Below are 25,365 nucleotides of genomic sequence, written 5' to 3' on the forward strand. Positions count from 1 at the left end.
ATTGAAGGTTTCTCTTTGATTTCGCGTCCTTTGACTGTGTTAACTCATAAAGAGAAGAAGTTTGTTTGGGAAAAAGAACAAGAAGCAGCATTTCAAACCCTGAAGCAGAAGTTAACCACCGCACCTATCTTATCTCTTCTCGAAGGCAGTGATGACTTCGTTGTGTACTGCGATGCTTCGAAGAATGGTTTTGGTTGTGTATTGATGCAAAGAACGAAGGTCATTGCCTATGCATCTCGTCAACTGAAAGTCCACGAGCGAAACTACACTACTCATGATCTCGAACTTGGAGCCGTCGTCTTCGCATTGAAGCTATGGAGACACTATCTTTATGGAACAAAGAGTACTATCTTTACCGATCACAAGAGTCTCCAACACATCTTCGATCAGAAGCAACTAAACATGAGACAGTGTCGATGGATTGAGACGCTAAACGACTACGATTATGAACTTCGCTACCATCCTGGCAAGGCCAATGTTGTAGCTGACGCCTTAAGTCGAAAGGAGAGGACGGTACCTCTTCGCGTTCGGGCTCTGAACATCACCATCCATTCGAACCTCCACAGTCAGATTCGAGTAGCCCAAGAAGAGGCTCTCAAGGAGGAGAACATATCTCGCGAATACTTGAACATTATCGTCTCTAAATTCAAGGTTAAGGAGTCTGGACTCCGATGTTATGCCGGAAGAATTTGGGTACCTCGTTATGGAGATCTACGGAACCTTATACTTGATGAAGCCCACAAGTCGAGATATTCGATTCATCCAGGAGCCGGAAAAATGTACCACGATCTCAAGGAACAGTATTGTTGGCCAAATCTTAAGAAGGATGTTGCAACTTATGTTGGAAGGTGTTTAACTTGTTCGAAGGTTAAGGCTAAACATCAGAGCCCATCTGGATTACTTCAGCAACCAGAAATCCCACAATGGAAATGGGAAGCAATTACAATGCATTTCATCACGAAGCTACCAAAGACGGTGGGCGGATACGATACAATCTGGGTTATCGTTGACCGTCTTACCAAATCTGCTCATTTTCTAGCGATGAAAGAAATAGACACAATGGAGAAACTTGCTCAACTGTACATCAAAGAAGTTGTATCTCGTCATGGTGTGCCTCTATTAATTATCTCAGATCACGATCCCCATTTTGCTTCCAGATTTTGGCGTTCCTTGCAAGAAGCCTTGGGAACCCGTCTCGACATGAGCACCGCGTATCACCCCCAGACCGACGGCCAGAGTGAACGAACAATTCAGACATTGGAGGACATGTTGCGTGCCTGTGTTATTGACTTCGGAAAGTCTTGGGAAAGGCATCTGCCGCTAGCCAAATTCTCTTACAACAACAGTTATCATTCGAGTATTAAAGCCGCGCCTTTTGAAGCGTTTTATGGCCGCAAGTTCCGTTCTCCCATTTGTTGGGCTGAGTTAGGCGAAGTGCAAATCACCGGACCCGAGATAGTCCATGAAACGACGGAGAAGATTTCTCAGATTCAGGCAAGACTTAAGACGGCACGCGATCGCCAAAAGAGTTATGCTGATCTTAAACGTAAAGACTTCGAATTCAACGTGGGTGACCGAGTAATGTTGAAGGTCGCACCTTGGAAGGGTGTAATCCGTTTTGGAAAGCGCGAAAAGTTAAACTCGCGATATATTGGTCCTTTTGAAATTTTGGAACGTGTTGGACCCGTTGCTTACCGTTTGGATCTTCCGACTCAGTTGAGTGCCGTTCATCCTACCTTTCATGTATCAAATTTAAAGAAATGTCTTGCTCCACCGGAACTTACCATACCATTGGAAGAACTTACCATTGATGACCAAATCCACTTCATGGAAGAACCTATCAAAATTATGGACCGTGAGGTCAAAACCTTAAAATGCAATAAGATTCCAATTGTCCGAGTTCGATGGAATGCCAAGCGTGGACCTGAGTTTACCTGGGAGCGAGAGGATCAAATGAAGCAGAAGTATCCTCACCTTTCTCGACTTCAACACCTGCCTCAGCTTAAATTTCGGGACAAAATTTTCAATAACAAGTAGGTAATGTAACGACCCGACTTTTTCGACTTGCTTTTGTGCCTTGTATTTTAGCGAAACTGAGTATCTGTGCGTACTGTGTTACTTTATTACTCCGGAACCTTGGCACACGTGTTTTATATTCATATATGCTTAAAAACATGCCTTGGTGTATGTGGAATGCTTAACTTGTCCATTAGATGCTTTATAACCGTTAGTGTTACTTGCCGTTACGAATAAACCGCGGACTGCGCGTACGTTTGACTTTTTTCAGAACCGGAACTTTTGGGCTGCGAAATATTAATTATTATTTTATATTAATAATTACCTAGGCTTTTAGATGCTTAATTTTATTTATTTAATTGCTAAAGCCCAATAGTTAGTCTTGTTGGACTTTCTACCTTGTTGGGCTCAAGCCCACCCTACTCTAGCTAGTGACCCAATTAATTAGCCCAAGTATTATTACTAGTGACCCATAATAATAAATAAATAAATAATTAATTAATTATGAGTCATACTAGCATAATGGATAAGGTTTATCTAATTGTCACATGGGATTCTAGCAAAAGGACACACTTTAGACAACCATGATCCATAAAGCAACATGGTGTCTCCCCCTCCCCTCCTCAAAATTTCGGCCAAATGGCCTTGCCATGTCATAAATCCAAGTGAAATTATGCCTATAAATACTAGCCTTTAGTCCCTCATTTCCACACTTGATCATTTTGGTTTTTCACACACTTGTTCTTTCTTTCTTTCTTTCCTTTCTAGCATTACTTGTAAGTCTTCTTTTCCTTCTTCTTTTTCTTTTCAAATTCATGATCATCATCATCATTTTATGGAGATCAAAGTTCCTTTTAGCTTTGATCTTACTTATATCTTGTTGATTCAAGCATGAATCTTTCAAGAACATGGAAGATTCAAGCTTTTTAGCTTGAATCTTCATATCTTTTATAGATCTACTTCTTTTATACTTTAATCTTTCTATTTTATGATAAAGATTCAAACTTTTGTTTGTAATCTTCATGCATCTTCAAGATCCAAGCTTTATGCTTCAAGATCTTCAAGAACAATCGAGATGCAAGCTTTCTAGCTTGAATCTTCATATCTTTTTGTTAGATCTAAGTTCTTTTTGCTTTGATCATGTTGTTTTGTGAAAAAGATTCAAACTTGTGTTTGTTATCTTCATATATCTTAAAGATCCAAGCTTTATGCTTCAAGATCTTCAAGAACACTTAAAGGTTCAAGCTTTCTAGCTTTGCAACCTTGTAACTTGTGTGAAATGGATCCAAGCTCTCTAGCTTAGGGTTCCATCACCTCATTTGACTTAGATTGTGCTATTACTTGTTGAATTAATGTAAAGTTTGTAACTTTAGTTGTTATTGTGAATTGAAATTGTGTTAAGACTAAGGATATGATGTAACCTTGGTTCATCATCCATCTAAGACTCATGAATGAGTTGTGTTCTTACTTGGTCTTAACATATTATGTATTGATGGTGAATCTTGGTCAAAAGTGATGCTAAACCATCAACGAGCTTGTACACTTGAAGCTACAAGCATCAAGGATGAGAACCGTGATGAGCATCAAGCACCAAGAACCCAACCGGAGCACTTGTCCACTAATTTTTTTATCTGATCAGACCACCTGGGCTATTGGAAAGATGATTTTCAGTTATTTCGGTTCGAGTAGATGATTTTCCGTTTAGGCCTCGTCTTAATCCGAGTTACGGTTTAGGATTTATGGCCCGCCGATAGTCACTACACCCTATTAACGTTGTGCTGAAATTTCTAACCTACTCGCACTTAAACCGTCGTCACGGTCAAACGAAGATGAGTTAGGTTCTGAAAATTGGTCACCTGTTAGGGGACTCATATACGGAGCCATAGACACTGACCATGCGTCTTTTCGATTTACGTAGAGGTCGTAGCAGCTGACCAAAGTCAGCCTATTGTTTCGATCTCTATTCTCGTCAAACTTACTTAGCTTTTATGATGATGAATGATGATGATGATGATGACACTTAAACTTATTTTATGCACTATTAGAATTCATAAAGACAACCTACTGACCTAGTAACATTTAATTTAGGTTGACGACCTTTCGGACCGACTTACTACTTGCGTACTTTCATTACCGACTTTACCGCTTTTATCACTGTGAGTTATAGCATCCCTTTTTACTTTAATTATTTTGGGCCTGAGAATACATGCGCTTTTTACATTTTACATACTAGGCACGAGTACTTAAACTTTATACATGTGTGGGTTATACAACGGCATAAACATTCCCCTTAGCACGGTAACGTTTAGTCATTGGTTTTTGAACCGGTGAACGCGAATCTTAGATATGGATCCATAGGGTTTGACATCCCAACTCGGGCTAGTCGCGCTAGCATTTAACGGGTGTTTAATACTTCGTGAACATACGCACTCTCCAAGTGTACTTTCAGGGGGTTATAAACGTTAAGTCTAGTTACCGGGTGCCCACGGTTATGCATATACTTTTCATACTGTTTCGATATGCTGTTGCAGCACTGAAATCTCGTGGCCTATCTTACGTTACTATTACAACTTAAACTATAGCTCACCAACATTCGTGTTGACTTTTTAATCGTGTATTTCTCAGGTGCCTAGAGGTTTATTGCTTCCACTGTTACACTTGATGTCATGCTGTTATTGAATTGCTGTTAAGGACCTGCTGTATTAGTTATCCGCTGCATTACTAGAGATGTCTCAAATTATGAAGCTTATGTTTTGCATTCGTAAACTTATGTTATTTTAGAACAATGGTTTGTAATAAGTCTTATGACATGTTATCTTTGTAAAACGTTATCTTTTTAATGAATGCAAATCTGTTTTCAAACAGCATATAGTGTTTGACCTTGTGATGAACCTGTTGTTGATGATCCGTACACGATGGTTTTATACGGGGCATCACAGTACAACAGCGGAGACTTTTGGAATATCTGATTACATTAAACTCTTAGATATTCAGGTTAGTTGCATTTAATTTTTGAAATTACCATTGACTGTTGAAACAAAGAGGATATGGCAAGGACGCAAGACCATTCCTGTGTCCTTGCGTCTCTCCTAAGCTTGGACGCAAGGCTGTACTTACGACTTTGCGTACTTGCTATATTAGAGACGCAAACCTATATCTGCGTCCTTGCGTCTCGTTGACCAGAAAAGTTCCAAGTATTTTTTGTAATCTTGCGTATAAAGTCGTGTATAATTATTATGCAGGATAATTGTCCCAAGAACAAGAAACCTCTACGTGGTCTCTTCCCCACTGATACAGAGAAGGATTGTCAATGGTGGATTGATAGTGAAGCGTTATTTCTTGGAACATTAGTTGAACAGGAGATCCAGCAAGATGAAACCGAAATAATTCCAGAAACTGTAGAGCAGACACAGGCACAGACACCGACATCAACACATCAAAATACCGAGGTACTAGAATTACATCGTGTGGTAGCGTTGTTGACCGAGCGGGTGGACAAAAGTGAAAAAGAATTTAAAGAGCGGATGGACAAAGTTGAAAATGAATAAACCGAATGTAAAAGGAAATTGTCAGAATACGAAGAAAACCCTTTTTCAGAGCAAGAGTATCCGGTATATTTTGAATTTATTAATTATCATTTTTTTTCATTTGAATATTTGTTCTCATCTGAATTTATATATTTTTTGTTTTATATTTGTTATTTGCTTAGGACGATACGTATTATGATAAATCTTTCTCTGACAATGAGATTGTCAACCATTCTCCAATGCAAATACGACGTGGAATAAGAGAAAGACGGCCCACGCGTGCATTAAGGTCCCCATTTACTTCACCTGGATATAGAAATAGAAAACCAATTGAGAAGGTAAATTTCTGCATTACAATATTACAATAGTGTTTTTTTTATAAAAAAAATCCTAAATATTTGTTGTTCTTGATTCACTGATGTGGACGCAAGGTTAGTATTGCGTCCTTGCTCTACGTAGACGCAAGGTTGGTTTTGCGTCCTTGCGCTAGGTGGACGCAAGGTTAGTCTTGCGTCCTTGCGTCTGTGTTTTTTGTTAACCAGATTTCCTGTTTTGCACAGTTGTCTAGACATGTCATTGAGAAAGTGGAAAACATGAATGTGGTCAACCTTGATACAGAAGAGCAATGTGTTGATGAGCAATTGGTTGATCAGAAAGCTGTTGATGGACAACCTGATGATGATATTATGGTAGTTGATAACGTTGCACCTGGTGAAACAGAAGGACCAAAGAATGTAAGTTGTAAGGATGTGAAGGTGTGTTTTAAGAGAAAAAGAAAGGAAAAGGACTGGGCTAGTGAAGAAGAAATCTGGGCCATGATCGACAGACTTATAAATGATCAAGGTTGTCTTAAACCACTACCAACTGGAGCATGGAGAGATCAGAGAAAGCATGCACCCCCTGCAAAAGATCCCACGACAATTATACAGAGCAAGCAAGAGACCCGTTGCATGTTCATCTTTCAAAGTGATCAGTTCATTTACCTTAGTACGGAGTTTTGGATTCGCTTGCTGGGGTTAGGAGAGGCAGGATATTTGGAGAACTTGGTGAGTGTTCATCTTAATTTTGTGTTTATGGCATGAATTAATTTGTGTTAATATCTTAACCTGTCTTCTTAATTTGTAGCACATTGATGGCTGGGCTACATTTCTTTTAAGATATCGTCAGAGATTTCTCCCCAGAGCAAGCCAGATGTTTAACACTCCTGAGTTTCCATATGAGGTGGTTAAAGCAAGTTCTTGATGGATGATTATGCCATCTGGATTCCTGGCTCAGTTTGTAAACTTTAAAGAATTTTGGGGATTAAGTCAGAAGGAGAAGGAGGCGAAGTTGAAGCAAAAGGAGGAGAAGTTGAAGCAGGCCAAGGCCAAAGATCCTAATTTCAAAGAAAATGAAGGAATCACTGCCTTTAGGGAACCAAATTACACGTATATAATTGCTCTTGGGGATGGTAGTGATGAAATGTGTGACGACCCGGAAATTTCCGACCAAATTTAAACTTTATCTTTAAATGATTTAATGTTTTCGACACGATAAGCAAAGTCTGTAATGTTGAGTCTCAAGTTTTGGAACTATATTCATGTAATCAATTATTCTTTGACTGTTCTCGACGATTCACGAACAATATATATATAACTTAATGTGCATATATATATATATGATTTCAAGTTATTTAGTAAACGATAGTAACATTCGATTATTGATTCGATTAATATTTAGATAAGTTAACTAAAACGTTTAAGATGAACTAGTAAAACACTAATTTGCTACAGTATTTTCGAATTGCTACAGTACCCGAAATGCAACAGTGTTTTCGAAAATCACTATTTGCTACAGTAAAAAAAACTTTGCTACAGTAAAACACTATTTCAAAATGAAAATGTATATATTATATATATATATATATTAACAAATAGCGAGACGATGATTTATAGAAGTAAATGACCAAAACACTCAAATGTATAAGTTATATCTCGAGTGGTATAGTTTATGGATAATTTAAGACTATATTTTGACAAAGGTACGATTCACGAAACGTAAAGTACAAGTTTTCTCAGTATACGAAAGGACGTTCGAAAAACCGGAATTGGGACATAAGTCGAGTGACGACGTACGACTTATCGGAACAAAAATTACAAGTCAACTATGCACGTGAATTTAATATAATATATAATTAATTATATATATTATATATATTATATATTAATATAAAAATATGTCGACAAACTTTAGGACAAAAATAATGTGAGCTGGATTTAGAGGCCATGCGATCGCATGGCTGTAGGCCTGTGAACCCATGCGATCGCATGGGAAGGCTGGACATGAGACATCTATAAATTCCAGTCGATTTCTGTTCGTTTACACACACATATACAACACTGATCTCTCTATTATTTATATTTATATTATTAGTTATATTAATATTATTATTATTATTATTATTATTATTATTATTATTATTATTAAGATTAATATTATTATTATTAATCTTATTATTATTATTAGTAATATTATACATAAAATATTACGACGAGGTTATGAGCGTGTCACTTTCAAAATGGGTTTTCGAGTGGGATAGAGCTAAGGAAATTATGGGTTATATCTATGGAGGTTATGGGTAATGTTCGAGGATAATATTCGTAAGTCAAACATAGTGTTTATCATCTCAGTAGCGTCTACATACTTTCCTGCAATATTGAATCACAATATTGATACGTGAGCATTCATATCTTATGTTTTATATATTAAAAGTGTATCCATGTCTAGTGCTCGAGTATATATGTTTATGCATGCTTGTATGCTTAATTTTGTCGTTGAACAGTTTATGATGAATCACGAATTAAATACATAAATTACTGATAAAAGGTATATGATATGCATGTTTTTGGAAAGCTGGCGAAAAATCAATAACTTTTCATTTAGAAATCGCGTAATTTCGATGAACGAATTTAAAGATATAGTCAACTGAATTATGATTGACATTAATTGAATTACTTTTGAATCTGCAATTGATATTTAAATAACTTGTTTATAAGATTGATAAATTGGATTTTCAAATATTACTAATCGAGTAAATGAATTTCTATATAAGGCACGTCTCGTCTTGTTGAGCAATTGTCAAAATTGATTGTTTTATCATATTTTAAAGCCTTATAAAAACTATAGTTTAATTTTACAAGAATTGGGAAACTATGTGAAATGTTAGAATGTTTCGATTGTCATGATCATTAAGCTATAGTATTGAGTCAGATTGACTTTTTGAAACGACTTTGGATAACTTTTGTATGTCGATCTCGAGCATTAGGATTGTGATACACTATGACCAGACCTAGCTTGATAGACATTTATTGACCAACATATGTTCTCTAGGTTGAGATCTACGGTTATTTGGTATTCCAAGTTTCGGTCACATTTCGGTGAACGACTTTATGTGCTGCTAAGGTGAGTTTCATTTGCTCCCTTTTTAATTGCTTTTGCAATCTATATTTTTGGGCTGAGAATACATGCACTTTATTTTAAACGCAATGGATACAAGTACATACTAAATTCTACACTGATTTTGAACTGAAAATCCCTTAGCTTTGGTAACTAGTAACTGCCAGTTATAAGAACTGGTGGGCGTGAGTAGTTGTATATGGATCCATAGGGCTTGACATCCCCGTCTGTTCCAGGTTTAGAAACCCTAGCCTGAACTATTATACAGACGTATGCTATTTGAGTTTAGTACACGTTGTTTGCGTGTATTGTACATGTTGGTTACATGTATGTTAAAACAGGGGTACTTATTATATAGACGTTAAAGTTTAGTTACCAGGGTGCTCAATCTTGTAGAATATTTTTGATAAACGTTTCTGGATGAAACAACTGAAATCTTGTGATCCACCTTTATGTACAGATTATGCAAAATATTAAAACTATGAACTCACCAACCTTTGTGTTGACACTTGTTAGCATGTTTATTCTCAGGTTCCCTAGAAGTCTTCCGCTGTTTGCTTATATGTTAGACAAGCTATGTGCATGGAGTCTTACATGGCATATTTTTCAAGGAAACGTTGCATTCACCAAATCATCACCATGTATCTTATTTTGACTGCATTGTCAACGAAAGTACTATTATAAACTATTATATTACGGTGATTGTCTATATGTAGAAATCATCATATGTCGAAAACCTTTGATTTAAATATTCATTTATGGTGTGCCTTTTCAAAAGAATGCAATATTTACAAAACGTATCATATAGAGGTCAAATACCTCGCAATGAAATCGATGAATGACGTGTTCGTCCATATGGATTTGGAGCGATCGTCACAAAATGTATCCAGCTTGGTCTTCCTGTGATCAGGTACTTACATTCTAATTATCAATCTGGTGTTGTTTATAATTAGTAATCACAACATGTTTTTTGTAAACTGGAACAGGCGTAAGGTAAATATTGCGACCTTGTGTCTGGTAATGTGCTTGGATGCAAGGTAAGTCTTGCGACCTTGCGTATCCGTGTAATTTGGATGCAAGGTACATTTTGTGTCCTTGCGTATGGATGGTTTTGTGACTAAACTTTCTTTCTGTTTCAGATCTTGATCCCAGTACACTTTAGACACCCAGAACATTTCTTGTTGCTATCATTAAAATTAGAAGAAATGAAATTTTATGTGTACGACAGTTTGTATGTGTACGACGGTCTTGCAAGTGAACCGCTGCAACATGTTGTCACAATGTTGTGTGAAAACTTGCCCGTCTATTTGCACGCGATTGACTACTATAACAAGATGCCAGAATCACAGCTTGAAGATTACTACTAAAACAATGAGAGTATGAAGTTGATGATTGAAACTGGGCGTAATGTGCCAGTGCAGGCAGGTGAAACCGGCGACTGTGGTGTTTGGGTGTGCATCCATATGGAGAGACTGGTGTTTGCATGGGAGGGGCTTGATGACATTGGAGATCCAAAAAAGGCTGCACAGGAATATAGGAACAGAATGGCAAGGACGTTCTTCCGTGCACGTTTTGATACACTACCGCCACCACCAGAGGGAAAAGATGCGACAAAGAATGCTAAAAAGGTTGCACAGGTTGTATGATTATTATTACTGTTTAAATACTAATTATTTTGTATTAAACTTAGTTGTTAAGTTGTGTAATTTTTTGTATAATTAGTAGTCTGGCATGGGCGCAAGATTGAACTTGTGACCTTGCGTATGTTTTAATGTGGTCGCAAGGTCTATCTTGCGACCTTGCGTATCTGTACAATTAGTAGTCTGACATAGGCGCAAGATTGAACTTGCGACCTTGCGTATGTTTTAATGTTGTCGCAAGGTCTATCTTGCGACCTTGCGTATCTGTACAATTAGTAGTCTGACATGGGCGCAAGATTTAATTTGCGACTTTGCGTATGGTTTAATGTGGTCGCAAGGTCTATCTTGCGACCTTGCGTATGCGTCTAAGTATTGTTTTGCGTACGCAAAGTGTGTATTGCGTCTTTGATTATTTTCTACCAAAACCAAAATATAGATTATCACACATAAAATAGATAAACTTCGAGAATTTATTACAACGATCGATATGACATAAAAAACATACAATACGAAAATAAACAGAAACTTGGAGATTGGTTTACTAATTATCGCTCGCTAGATTGCACGTTGCATAAAACTGAGACTGATAAGCATGAAACGCTTCTTTGTCAGTGAGTTTCTCCTTACCCTTCTTCGAATTTGAAGTTGAGGCCGATGTTTTTACTACCCTTTTCGTGGTTGGTTCACCAGTTCGATCAACTGAAGATCTGCACGTATCCCTACTATGACCTGGTTCTTTGCAACGAGTACATGTTCTTACTGTTTTTCAGTGTCTTCACCAGTTGACGGATGACGTTTTGTTGATTTTGGGCGTCCGGGAGCTCTTTTCGGCTTAATGGGAGGATTTACAATTGGTAGGACGTTGGGCCCTGGATCCGACCATTCAGACCGATGGGGCAAAGGAAGGATGTGTTCCATATACGTACTTATATAAGTTTCTGTTGTGAACCAATGAGATACAAATTGAGTAACATCAGCTACTCCAAAGAGTCGTGCTGCTGCAATAACATGTCCGCATGGTATGCCTGATCCCTGCCACTGCCCACATGAACAAACTTTATCTGCTAGATTAACGAGGCCATTTTTTCGTCCATCGCGCACTTCTACTAGATTGTTTGTCGATGGAATTGCTTGCCATCTTCTTGACTTTTTCGTCCTCTTGGCTAGTTTATTTTTAGCATATGGAGTAACAGTTGAAGTAAGACTAACCGATTGGTTGCGATGTTTGAAATACCAATCTTGTACCGAAGCGCGGAAAAATTCCAATAACATGCAAACAGGTAGTTTTCGAACATGTACGGATAGTGCATTAACAGACTCTACACTGTTGCTAGTAAGGTATGAATACCTAACATGTTCAGCTCTACTTCTAGACCATTTGTGGAACCCAACATCACTTAAAATTTTGTAAGACGCTTTCAATCTTCTTCGAAATACATTAAGATGATCCTCAAAATCCGACACACGATAAGCTTTGACCATTTTCCAATAATGTCATTCAAAATATTTGAATTTGTTGGATTTACTTTTAATGCTTGCAAATAAATGACGAGCGCAGAAACAGTGAAACGCTTCGGGGAACACGGTTGAAACACCATGTGCTATTGGCAAACCTCGATCAGAAATAAAAGTAAGCTCTGACATACGATCACCCATTCCACAAGTCATTAAATGGTCTCGTAGGTTGCCCAAAAACCAATCCAAAGACTCGTTTGTCTCGCCGCCAGCAATTCCATAAGCCAATGGCAAAATTCCATTATTGCCATCCATCGCAACAGCAACTAAATTTGTACCTAAATATCCTGCCTTCAAATGCGCTCCATCGACGATGATTATCGGGCGACAATGTTGAACAAATGATCGAACCTGCAGGAATGAACAATGTTAAAACAAATATTTTTTAATAGATACGCAAGGAACGCAAGGACGCAAACAAATGGTAATAGTGATACTTACAGTTACAACTACGCCAAGAGAATAATAACACATCAGAAATCTATTTCTTTGTCTGTGATCAAATTCGTTACGCTTCCGGGGTTGTAAATCTTAATGTTATATAGGTAAATATGAAGCATTTGGTACGACTCTTCACTGCCCCCACGAAGCATCTGTAATGTATGACATTTGGCCCTCTATGCTTGATTGTAAGATATGCTGACACCGAATCGGTTGCCTATATCCTCACGTATATCGTTTGCTTTATATTCCCGGTTTGCAGATTTGAATGAATCCACAAGCATACTACCCAACACCTTTTTGGTTGCATGTTTATTGTTTTCCATAATTAGTGTGCGTGAGCATGTGTGTACGTCATGCAGTTTCTTTACCATAAAGTTTTCAGTGAATCGTATTCTGTAAGCACTACATTTCCACTCACAGTTTGGCAACACACATTTAGCGGTGTACCGAGATTTGTCTGACTTTACAGGCTTTATTTGGAAGTTTTCTTCAAGACATTTTGTAAAAAGGGTGTTTATAAACTCTTCTTTGTTTAGGAAAGTTTGACGAACTTTTATTAAATCTGACACCCTATACGTGGTTGGTATTTCAGTCGTATGTTCGCGCTCTTCCTCATGCTGACTCAAAAGAGTTGGCATATTCCAGAACGGATCTTGCTTTTCTTCTTCATATTGGAATTCTGCGTCTCCGTCTTTTCCTCCATCTTAATCACTATCTTCGACCAGAGGTATCTCAAACGGGTGGTTTAATTCTTTAATTTTACATACGTTTTCAAGACCATAGTTATGCAAATCAAACTCTTCTGTGTTTGGAAGTGGCAATTCAGGTTCTTCCACTTCGAAATTGTTACTTGCGAGGTTTTCTTCGGTATCATGTTGTAGTAACAATTGTTGTGGTTGGTGTTTTGGTGGTTTTGGTGGTTTTGGTTTTTTTGGTGTTTTGGTGGTTTTTTTGGTTTTGTTGTAGTAGTGGTTGGTTTGTCGAGTATATTGTTTCTGGATTTCGTTGTGGCTGATGCATTATTACTCTATCGACAATATAAATATCAATAGGAGCATTTACAATTGCATATTGTAAAAACTCTTGAAAGTCTTCATCATCATCAGTAATATCAAAAACATGATTATTAAAAACGTATCTCATTGAAACAGCTGCATTGGGTGGGAATTCAATCTTTTTAAGAACATTTTTAACAATATTCTCCGATTCATTGGTTTTACGGGCGCAATTGAGAGTCTTAACCGAATTCTAAAACAATCTCGTGGCATATATATGGGTATGTTGTTAACGTACTCAAAATAACCCCCACAACATATATTAACAACAAATTTATCATCATCAACACAATTCATAATGACAAAAATTAGTGAAAAAATGGTTAAAATGGTACCTTAACGTGGGTATAAGCTCTGCATTGAAAACTTTTGAAATTGTTATGAGACTATGATTTCAAAGTCTCAGGGTTAATCTAAATATAGAGACAAAATGTTATCCGTAAAAATCTAGGATATCTGACGAAATCTTATCCACAAAATCGTATTTCTGATCAGATAAGGTCGCAAGCTCGCAAGCTCGCAAGGCGCAAGGACGCAAGCTTGCGCCTTGCGAGGGCAACCTGGCAATTTTTTTTTTTTTTAGCTCCAGCGCAAGAATTTGTTTGAGAATGGGTATTTTTTTGGGTGCCATAGGCCCAGTTTGTAAGCTCAAACTTTTGTGATACCAACTTTGGGCTTTTTAGGTTGTAGTACGTAGCAACTTAGGTCTTCCGACGACCCATTAACCGCCGGACGACGCTTTCTGCTCAGCTTCACCTCTCACAATCAAACTTTGTTTTAATCCCTTGCAGGTATGCAAATTACTAATAAAATGATTTAATGATTACAATATTTAAATTTAAATTTGTACCTGTGGTTAATTTCAGTTAGTATAGGTCTACTGTAACTTACTTTTGTAGTTACAAATTATTGAATTGAATTGCAGAAAATCAGTTTATTTACGCAAAATGCATATGGAGCGCAGTGGAGATGATGTAGTATGTAAGTTATATTGATATTCAATTACTAGTATTTGATCTTATAATGTTGTGATTACTTGTGAGTCTGATGTAAATCGATCTCACAGGCGAAAAATATGTTTCGAGTAAGAAACGAGCTGCAACTGATACAGACTTGGGGAATACAGAGTTAAACCATGATTACAGTGAGTAATAAGGTTATGAATTACTTATGGTTCATCGAATTCTCTATTTTGTGTAGACTGTAGAGCGTGATAAGCGGTTGCGATTTTCGTGCAGTTAATGGAAATAGTATTAGTGTAGTTCAAATTGATAATGTCATTGATGAACCGACCATTGGGGAGCGTTTGGATCGAAGTGTTCCTAAAACGCCTCCTAGTGCAGACTCGGTTCATATTCTTCTTAAGCAAGCACTTCATGCAGATGATAGATCCCTTCTTCTTGATTGTTTATTTAGACAAGATCAAAAGGTGATTAACTTTATGTTCGAGCATAATAATTGTTGAATTCAATTTTCCGTATATTGAGGACTCAGACATAGTTCACTTCTGTGTACTGAAATTGAACATAAGATCTTTTTTTTTGGAAAAATTTCAATTTTACACTAATTTCTGAAGAGAGAAATCTATATGTATCCCACTTATTTACAAATTTTGGATTTTGAATTATTTATTTTTGGCAGTTGCCCATAGATAAAAGGGTGTACAGAATATATTAATTATGTTAAAGTGTTAAACTTTATTACATTATTACAGGTTATTACAAACTCTGTATCTCTCTTAAACCCATCCAATGCCTTTAAACTTCTCGAGTCACTAATATCCGTGATCCAATCAAGGTCAGGTGAATCTAGAGTTTATGTTAACCGGGTTTCTTGGTAGAATAATGTTTTCTTAGTGTTGTTGAATTTTGACAGTCGTTGACTTTTCTGGTTTGTGTTGCGAGTCTTGTGACAGTAGGGGCGCGTTGCTGTCTTGTGCACTACCATGGCTTAAAAGCTTGCTACTTCAACATTCAAGCAGCATAATATGTCAAGAATCATCTTTGGTTGCTCTTAATTCTTTATATCAGGTAATCAATAACAATATGTTTGACTTTAAAAAGTCAAAACTAGTATACATTATGTTGGAAGAACATTTTTCTCATGTTAAGCTTTTGCATTGTTCAGTATATCTGTTGTAGTGATGACATTTTTGTTTTTGCAGCTCATAGAATCTCGAATTTCTACCTGCAATCCTGCTCAACTTTCGAGTTCTTTGGACTTGCTTTACAATAAAGTATGTCTTATTTGATAATTCTTTCTTACGGTTTGGGTTATATTATCTCTTATTCGATAATGCTTTCTTATGGTTTGGGTTATATCAACTCTGTTTGGGTTTAGAGTTGGTACATTTGATTCATTGTTGGTGTATACTGTATAGGTTATCGATGAAGAAAGAGAAGGGTCATCCGAGGCTATTATTTATGAAGACTTGAGCGATGAAGATGAAGATGAAGATGTTGAAGCCATGGAGAGCAATAACGAAGAACTTGAACCAGTAAGTGATGTTAGCGATCTCGAAATGAATGAGTTTTAGGTAACTAAATAGAAACCAGTAAACCACCATTGTATTCCTTTAAAGTTCATCATCTTGTCAGTTTAATTTTTTGTTTTAATATTTTGAATCCGTAATTTATTGTAGACGTACAATTTTTGTCCTTATTTTTAGCCAACATTGTTGACGACACAAATCTATTTTCGCTTTGGTGGCAAAAGTGTAAATCAACATGGACACCTTAACTCTGTCTTACCTTTAACAACCCACCAAACCCACCTCATAAGGTCGGTAGATTTGAATCCCAAAAGTCAAGGGTGTTGTAAATTACCGACGTACAAGGGGATCGAACCTGCACACATTTTGACAAAGACTTCCAAGCATTGGGTCCCAGCTTCTTAGGTGACGTGTACCACTATGCTATGAAATTGTTGGTTTTTTTTGGTCTTTAATAACCTATTAATCAATGTCACTTTATAATAATTAATACTCCATTACCATCGCGACTCTCGGTCGTCGGTGTATGGTGTTTTGGTGTTCTCATCACCGGATATATTGGTCGTCCGGGTTTTATTAGACTCTGTCTCCTTTTTCCTTCTCCTCCACCATCTTTTCCGACCAGATCTGTCTAGTCGTCCCTTTACCATAGTTCTTCACCTTGTGTTGCTTATGTTTTTGTGTTCCGGAAACGGGATTATAATGTTATCCTCGGCTCTGCTAATACTTGCTTTTAACGTGCTAAAACCCTTATTAAAAAGGGTTTAGGTCTTACCCTATGTTAGCTTTGACAAGAGACATTATGTGTTAAGTCAACCGGTTCACCTAACTTGTTTTACAACGTTGACAAAAGACATTCGGTAGTAAGTCAACCAGTTGCTCTAGCTTGTTTGTCACTACCTCTCTTCCGGGTTTTCCGACATGGTGTTTCGTCTTTACTTTGTCGGTTGTGTTTAGTAGACTCAAGGATGTTGTATTCCAACATCCAATTGGTTGTTTCAGTTTTTCCGGCAGTTTAGACACTCTCTGGCCGGTCACTCCGTTGTTTCATCTACTAATCGATTTTGACGGACATGTGTTTGGGATTTTCATTGTTTAGGCGTAGTGTGAGTGACTCCTTGATCGGATTTCGGTTATGGTTTGCAATGGTGTTTGTGTTTGTGGTTTCAACCGTGTTTAATTTTGGTTGCTTTAGGGATTTTGACATTGATAGGTGTTATCAGTTCTTAGGCTATGTTAGAAGATTGAGGAGTTTCAATGGTTCAACGACTTTCAATGGTTGCGTAGGTGGTTACGGTAATTGTATTCGATGTAACTGGTTGTTACAGGGTCTAGGTCAATGTCAATCAGACACAATAGGCTCTGAATCAGTCGTAACACAATCAGTTTTAATTTAATTTATGTTTTTCGTCAAAAAAATAGTTGTTAACGAATGCATCCCAATTTAGTATCTTATGCCAAGTGTTGTTAAGCAAGCCATGCATCTTCACTATTTTTGGTGCGATTTTATCTCAATTTCATAGAAAAAATAATAAATGCACCCCTCTTCTTTTTTCATACAAAAGCCCTGCAAATTTACCTCATAAAAGGTCCATAAATAAAATTAAAATAAATAAAAGATTAGAAGTAGCTTTGATAAACATGGAAAGCCAACAAAATCAAGCCTTGTTAGATGCCCAGGCCGCTACCGGCCAATCTCAGGTATTCGATCGATCTTAGTTTGCAATGTCATCATACTCTTTTGATAACATCGAATTTCGGCTTAAACGGATTTTTATTTTTTTTTCCCATAATGGTCACAGTTGCATAGAGATGCAGCAACCAACCAAGATGCTGGTGTTCTGCAACAGGCGAGTTTATATATTACAATCTCATTTATTTCTTAACTTTGTCATGTGTGGATCTAAGAACAAAAACTAACAATAATGGAAATAAAAATTGTAAGTTAATGGCTAAAGAGCCTAATATAAAAGACCAACATTATTAATATAAGTAATGCACGTAAGCAATTACTTTTTAAAAGATATAACCTTGAAATCAGGCGACGTCTTATTAATTTTAGGCCACCCACATCATCGACGTCTTATTAATTTTAGGGGTCTCGTTTAACAAACAAAAAGAGGCTCTTTGTATAAGAATTTGTTTACGTATATATAAGAACATAAGTTCAATAATTTTTGAGAGATTGTGGGGCCTGTGTGATTGCACATTTTGCACGCCTAAAATCCGGCCATGATCACATAAATGTCATCCATCAAATTGATCATCAAATTTGATGTGCATCTACGTATATGATGATATTAAGATAACATCTACGTGAATGCCTATCGTGCTACGTGATTGACAAATGTCAATTGTTACTTTAATTTCAAGTTTTCAATAGGAAAGTCCTTTAAGAACACAAAATCGAATCAAATATTAATGTGCCAAGGTGAAAAAGATATCAGCTCTATTGAGATTTTTGGTCTATTATGTTTATTTTTGGGCTATTATATCCAAGTAAATTACCATATTTTGAAGCGAAAAAAAATTATTGATGATATATTTTATGATCGTGCCCTTAAGGATGATGTTATATTTTTACATTCTCTTCGAAATCTTTACAATGTCGTTTACGATAGAATTGAATAAGTGTATGGTTTTTTTTAAATTTATAGACAGGTGATTCAATGAAGACGATGTCACATGGAGCAGCGGACATAGCAAGCGGCGCAGCAAGTGGTGTGTTGGGTTTAGCACAAGGTGCCGCAACAGGAGCAGCCAACTTAGCCGAGGGTGCTTCTGGTGCGGTAAAGAACACCCTAGGGGGCAATAAGTAAATATAACCGTGGCTCGTTGATGATCGATGTCTTCCTTTATATGCATATAAATAAATAAGTTAAAAATTAATGTACTTCCAAAATTAGATATGTTATCTAAGTTGAATAAGTATAGTAATACATTACATGTATCAGTCTTGGCATTTTCAAAATGGATGATGGTATAATACTGAGTAATATCCAAGGTCGAAAAAGACGTGAAATGGGGTCGAGACGGTCGGGATTTTAAAACGATGAGACGAGGTCGAGACGGGGTGGAGACGGATTTTGACTGACGTTCACCAATTTGTACCTTTAATTGCTATTGTTAATATATTATAAAAAGCAACACTAAACTACGTTAATTTGACTTGACCGACTTTTGACCGATTTTAAGCATTTTTTACTTTTGACCAGCGTTGACCCGATATGTCCTGCATTTGACCTGACTTTTAACCGTTGACCGACTTATTAGACAACGGGATGAGGTCGAGACGGGTTAGTCACCAAAATGTCGCAGCGGGCATCGCAACCAATGTCGTTTACAACACTGGTAATATCTATGTAGTGTATAGTATTTCAAACTATTTAACAATTAACACGTTGTGTATATATATCCGCATGGGTAGTAACTATAGAGATGATTTATAAATTCGAATTAAACCTTAAGGTACTTCAAACGTTATATATATATTGGAATTGGAACTTGTTTGACATAATTATTATTGTTGTACCAGGTCTCGCGTTCGGAGGGCTTGATTACCCGAGTTTTTATCTTCTATGGGAGAGCCAATGTGCTCGTTCATACGAGGGTTTCCTTACTTACAAAAAAAATAAAATAAAAAAAAAAATAATAAATTATTATTGTTGCAATTCGTAATAAGTTACTCCGTATTGTTTTAAACATGTTTATAAACATAAGGGCTGTAATTAGAAATATTTTAATTAATTATGCAACTCACTAATATATGTTTTACCCTTTAGGTATTTTAAATGTACATACTGAATCCTCTAACTATAAGCAACAGCCAACAGCACCTGTCAGCAGAAAAATTAACATTTCTGATAATTTGTTTTGGAAATGCGATATTTTTTAAATCATTAAATTCACAAATAAGGCAAAAACTATCAAGTTGTGATTCCATTCACAGTTATTCAGCAGTTCACCATGATCTCGCATACGCGCAAAATCCTAATTAAACGACAAAAATGATCATTCGATTGATAAACCCAAAACCCTAGAAATTAGAAACCATCAAAATCTTAATCAACGCCATGTTTCCGATGCATAATCAAATTCCCAAACGCCCAAGGTTATCCGTACACTCACCAGATCGAAAACCTCAATACAAACCCCAAATTTGCTTACTATTCCAACGCGGTAGTTGCTATTACGCTGATCGATGTCGTTTCATTCACTACAATGCAGATGTAACAGGATTTAATAGACCGGTTAATAAGAATCAAAACCCTAGGTTTGTTGATATTCCGAAATCATGTTGGATGTTCATGAATGGGGATAGATGCAATTTCAGTCATTTAAAATCTGAAACAAATCGTGAAATGGTGCAGCAAAAGCAGAAATTGCTATGGAAAACAAGGCTGTGTAACAGGTGGATGGAAACTGGTAGCTGTAAATATGGTTTCAAATGCTGTTTTGCTCATGGTGAATCAGGTATATATATATATATATATACATATATATGTATATTTGTATATACTTATTACATAATCTGTGTTAAGGGTTAGGTGTTAGAGATTGTATAAACTTTTAATCATTAATAAATGATCATATCATATGTATCAGACTTCTTATAAATCGATGATGTGGCATTTGTTTTAGTGTACTAATTCTGCCATTGATAATGTAAACACATTCACTGTTTAGGCGACTAATGCTTGTATTTACCATTAATAGAACTCCGGAAGCAAGGTTTTAATGATGCACAAGGTTATGCAGACGATGTACCACAATGTGTTGATAAGACTTGTTATAAGAAAAGAGTGGATGATTTGAAGTGGAATAACATTGAGAAGATTAGTCAGGTTTATGCTGATTGGATCGACGACACACCACTTGTTCATGTTGATAATGGCGATATGGCAATCTAATCGAGATTTCTACTTTTGTTACTTACTACTTACTTACCTAAGTTGGATAGTTTTAACCTCGAGATTTAGAATATAAGGTGTAATTAGCTAAACATACGTTCAAGTATAGCATTGCATTTCTTGCTACAAATTTGCCCCGTGTATGTAGCAGTTTCGTCTGCATTGACTTTTTAGAAATCAAGAACTGCTATAAATAGTACTATTTTCTCATGAATGTTCCCTTTTACTGTTGAAAAAAAATTATAATTTGAATCAAGAATCATCTTACTGGCAATACATTAAATAGTAATATACCAATTCTCTATCTTTTTCAATATGTGATTGTTATGAACTATATATGGCGGATTGAGCAAGTTTGACGGTTGACCGAGCTAATGACTCTAACGGGTCGACACATTTTTTCAACAGAGGATCATCATGTGGCAAAAGTTCTCTCATATCATCTGATGCAAGGATAATGGCGTTGACTGCTTTTACTAGAAGGACCTGTAACGCAATTCTCAACAGGTTTCGTGCGCCTTCTATGTCTTTTCTGCTTATGGCTTCAGTTGATGGGATTATCGTGTGTTCCATAGTAGCTTTATCTTGTAGAATAACCTAAAAACCCTGTATATGATTATATAGATATGTACAAAATTTACATAGGAATAAGGATCTAATAGCAAATAATCATATTAACACCTCTACTTATACGCATATAAATATATTGAACGATTACAAGTGTCAGGTACTCGTATGATTACCTCCTTTTGAAGTTTATCTTGATAAAATCCCTTTTTAAGGATTGCATACTGGTTTTAACTTCGCTTCCTTAAGTTCCTTCGCAACACACTCACCCATATGTAGTACAGGAACCGAACACCCTTTTAAAACATTATCATACCATAAATGCGATATGTGACACGGCATCACAATACAAGCCCCAGACCTCTCAAGATAAACCCTTTTATGTATCAAATTTTCCATAATTTGAGTATGATCGTTCAAATGTGAAGAATCATCATGGTGTAAAGTGTTCTTGTTTATAATCGAATCTGAGCAAAGAACAAAAGGTAGTGCATTTCCATCTTCTTTGCCCTCGCTGCTATATTTTACGAGCTTTTTAACAAAGTTTAGTGACACGTCAGCTGACACTCCTCCGATTATTCCCACTGCATTTGGTTGACAATATAAGGGACTTGTAACGGGATTGTTAGTGATCGTTGAAGTCGAACTTATCCTTGTTTTATGCAGAAACTCTTGTTTACTCATTATACAGAACATATGGGATGGGCAACTTAACATGTGGAGGGACATGTTGACCTTCTCTTGCAACTCTTAAAAGCTCAAAAATTCATCTAATTTTTGATATATAAATCACTAATTAGTTAGTAATAAATAACCAAATTTAGTAAATTTATGAAGTCAAAAAGCCAATAGAGAACAAAACCCACCTGGTACTTTTGCAAAATCTTGAAGATTGTAGTCAATTCAGCTTCATGTCAGCAGCCATGGGTTCTCTCTCATTAATTCTTCCATAAAACCAAACATGAAATCAAGATTTTATTTTACTTATTTATTTTACTTTTTATTTATTTTTTTGCAGGGTTTTGTTGGGATTCTTTAATTATTCACCAACCAATCAGAGAATAATTATCACAAAATGAAGATGTGGAGGATATCCTTGTCACTCATTTATCTTCCAACTTGCAAAGGTACTTGTTTTTTCATCACTCAAAAGTATAGACAGTGACTAAAAAAACAAAATAAAAGAAAAAGGAACATGAATTTTGTTGCCTAATGTTGATCTTATAGAGTGATGGATAAGTGTGCAGTTAATAGTCCTATTCTTAAAAGATGGATGAAATCATATTTATAAAGATCAAATTTTTATAATTTGTTGGTGAATCTTATTTGTCTTATGGCTCATAAGGTTGCATCAGAATCAGGTCCTACAATTAGACATTGCATGTGGTGCATTATGAAAATGGCAATTGTGTCATGCATTTAACCATAAACCAAGTCAATATTAGGTAAATATCAGTGTTACAAACAAATATTTGGTTACCTGTTTTGTCATGCTATGATATATAAACAGTCTAGAAATATCCATTTGGTCATTTGTGTGATTAGTACTATAGTTATAATGAGTGGCAAAACAAACAAATACTTGTATACCATTATGAACTTATTATATGATATATATGTAAAATATATGTAAATGCTACTCATCTTATAAGAATAACCTGTCTTTCTCCTTTTTATGAGGAATATATTTATATTTATTGCAAAATGCTCTGCTTGTGGTTCTTATGAAAAACATTGACTTAATAAAGTTTGTGTTAATTAAGGTCATTAGGTTTGGATACCCCTATAAGTGGATACCAAATTTTCTACACATAAAATTACATTTTTTTTCTTACTAGAATAGTTTTCTTGCTGAAAAGACATTGGAGATTAGAAACCAAAAATCATCTTGATGTATTTTGTTAGATTGTTAAGTAGTAACAAATGTTAACTTTTCATATTAATAATAATTTGATTCAAGTAAATGTGTTGAGAAAAAGAGTAAACCGTGCATATATATATATATTTTTTTTAACGGCGATTTTTTGGTATCAGTAGATCATTTATTTCAACGACCCTCATCATTTGCACGTAACACACACGTTCGGGCGAAAACCCGAACCCGATCGATGGTACCCGGGAACACATCCATTCGGACAGTGGTCCGGGTAGAGGTCCGTGAACGAATCCGGTAAAACCTCCCTATAGGGTCAAAATATACCACCATTATTTGTGTTCAATGTTAAAATACAATGCAAATTTAGAATAATATGGAATTAGTAAATGTATATGGGTAAAATATCTAGATATTAATATGTATAAGAAAATATCTAGATATTAGAATATGAGAGAAAAATCTAGAAATTGAAATGTAAAAGAAAAATCTAGATATTTGTAGGTTGTAGAAATATCTAGATATTTATATATCCATGGAAATATCTAGGTTCTAGAATGTTCTATGGAGTAGTATAAATATGGGAGGAGATTTCATTTGTGTTGTGTGAAGTTGTGAGAGTGAAATAAGAAGTGAGTTGTGAAGAAGAGAAGAAGAGTGTGAGTTAGAGAAAGTAGAGAAGAGAAAGCTTGTAAGTAATATTGTAATTGTAATTTAATATAAGTGTTTTTATTAAGTTTCCCGATCAAGCCTTAGTTTGTGTTTAAGTTCTTAGTGCACTTTTGTTGTTCTTATTATATGGTCGGCTCTGCCGCCTAAGTAATACATGGTCGGTTATACCGCCTAAAGATATATGGTCGACACTGTCGCCTAAGTACATTGTGCACTAAGGATTTATAAAATTAAAGGCTAACCAACGTCAAAGTGTTGGTGTAGTGAGTCTAGTATAGTCTAGGTCCTCTATAGTCTAGGTCCTCTATAGTGGGTGTGTTGGGCTCGTCGAAGCTTCCAACAATTGGTATCAGAGCGGGTCGTTCGGGACCATTTCTAGTGGAGGAAAACATCGGTAAACGTTGGACGTTTACTTCACCGAAGCTCTAAGGGAGATTCTGTCGGAGCACAGTTAGGGACTGTGAAAGCTCATCGGTCTGGGACCAAGTTTATTGGACGTTGGACGTCATGATGGCAGATCTTGCAAGTACGAGCAGTGGAATCAAGAGTCTCAATAACCACAACTATGGTTATTGGCGGACTTGTATTGAATCCTACCTACAAGGACAGGATTTATGGGAAATAGTTGCTGGCAGTGACACAACGCCTCCACCGAAAGAAAATGCTGAAGCCTTAAGAAAATGGAACATCAAGGCCGGGAAGGCTTTATTTATATTGAAGACTACAATCGAGGAGGATCTATTAGACCACATCCGTGACGAGAAAACACCAAAGGCAGCTTGGGAAACTTTTGAAAAATTATTTTCAAAGAAGAATGAAGCACGCCTCCAGCTCTTGGAAAATGAGCTCGCGGGTATCTTACAGGGAAGTCTGTCTATTTCTCAGTATTTCACCAAGGTGAAATCTATTTGTCGTGAGATATCTCAACTTGCTCCTGAAGAGAAAGTGAGTGATGCAAGGATGAAGAGAATTATCATCCATGGCTTAAGATCCGAGTATAATGGATTTATAGCCGCTGTGAGAGGATGGCCTACTCAACCATCATTAATAGAGCTGGAGAATCTATTGGCTAATCAAGAGGCATTAGCCAAGCAGATGAATGAAGTAACTATAAAAGACGGAGAAGATGCACTCTTCACCAATAAGAAGAAAGCAACATCTCGAAGACAAGAGGCGATGAAAGAAAGTAAGACATATGGATGGAAGGGCCACCCAAAATC

General features: G+C 36.3%; 3 protein-coding genes across 3 annotated transcripts; 1 reads left to right on the forward strand and 2 right to left on the reverse strand.

Annotated features, from left to right (window-relative positions):
* Nucleotides 1-11,374: 11,374 nt before the first annotated feature.
* LOC139867819 (uncharacterized) lies at nucleotides 11,375-12,286 on the reverse strand. The gene is made up of 2 exons (XM_071856170.1): nucleotides 12,145-12,286; nucleotides 11,375-11,781 (listed from the first exon to the last, which is right to left on the reverse strand). Exons 1-2 carry the CDS (start codon nucleotides 12,284-12,286, stop codon nucleotides 11,375-11,377), a joined length of 549 nt encoding a protein of 182 aa, XP_071712271.1.
* Nucleotides 12,287-14,579: 2,293 nt separating this feature from the next.
* LOC139867820 (uncharacterized) lies at nucleotides 14,580-16,255 on the forward strand. The gene is made up of 7 exons (XM_071856171.1): nucleotides 14,580-14,613; nucleotides 14,699-14,759; nucleotides 14,842-15,061; nucleotides 15,347-15,429; nucleotides 15,551-15,662; nucleotides 15,797-15,868; nucleotides 16,013-16,255. The coding sequence occupies exons 1-7, from the start codon at nucleotides 14,580-14,582 to the stop codon at nucleotides 16,166-16,168; spliced, it is 738 nt and encodes a 245-aa protein (XP_071712272.1). The 3' UTR covers nucleotides 16,169-16,255.
* A 4,889-nt stretch (nucleotides 16,256-21,144) lies between these two features.
* LOC139866518 (uncharacterized) lies at nucleotides 21,145-22,721 on the reverse strand. Its single transcript, XM_071854770.1, is given in 4 exon segments — nucleotides 21,145-21,639; nucleotides 21,777-21,822; nucleotides 21,824-22,370; nucleotides 22,467-22,721. Coding segments are annotated over 3 exon segments (834 nt in total). The 5' UTR covers nucleotides 22,330-22,370; nucleotides 22,467-22,721; the 3' UTR covers nucleotides 21,145-21,357.
* Nucleotides 22,722-25,365: the final 2,644 nt, after the last annotated feature.

This window comes from Rutidosis leptorrhynchoides, chromosome 9, assembly GCF_046630445.1.
Source record: "Rutidosis leptorrhynchoides isolate AG116_Rl617_1_P2 chromosome 9, CSIRO_AGI_Rlap_v1, whole genome shotgun sequence".
NCBI lineage: Eukaryota > Viridiplantae > Streptophyta > Magnoliopsida > Asterales > Asteraceae > Rutidosis > Rutidosis leptorrhynchoides.

Coding starts and splice junctions, on each gene's coding strand:
- LOC139867820 (XM_071856171.1), top strand. CDS start 14,580: ATGCATATGGAGCGCAGTGGAGATGATGTAGTAT. Junction 14,614..14,698: donor CAGTGGAGATGATGTAGTAT/GTAAGTTATATT, acceptor TCGATCTCACAG/GCGAAAAATATGTTTCGAGT. Junction 14,760..14,841: donor ACAGACTTGGGGAATACAGA/GTTAAACCATGA, acceptor TAGACTGTAGAG/CGTGATAAGCGGTTGCGATT.
- LOC139867819 (XM_071856170.1), bottom strand. CDS start 12,286: ATGACTTGTGGAATGGGTGATCGTATGTCAGAGCTTACTTTTATTTCT. Junction 11,782..12,144: donor TTTATTTGCAAGCATTAAAA/GTAAATCCAACA, acceptor AAAATAAACTAG/CCAAGAGGACGAAAAAGTCA.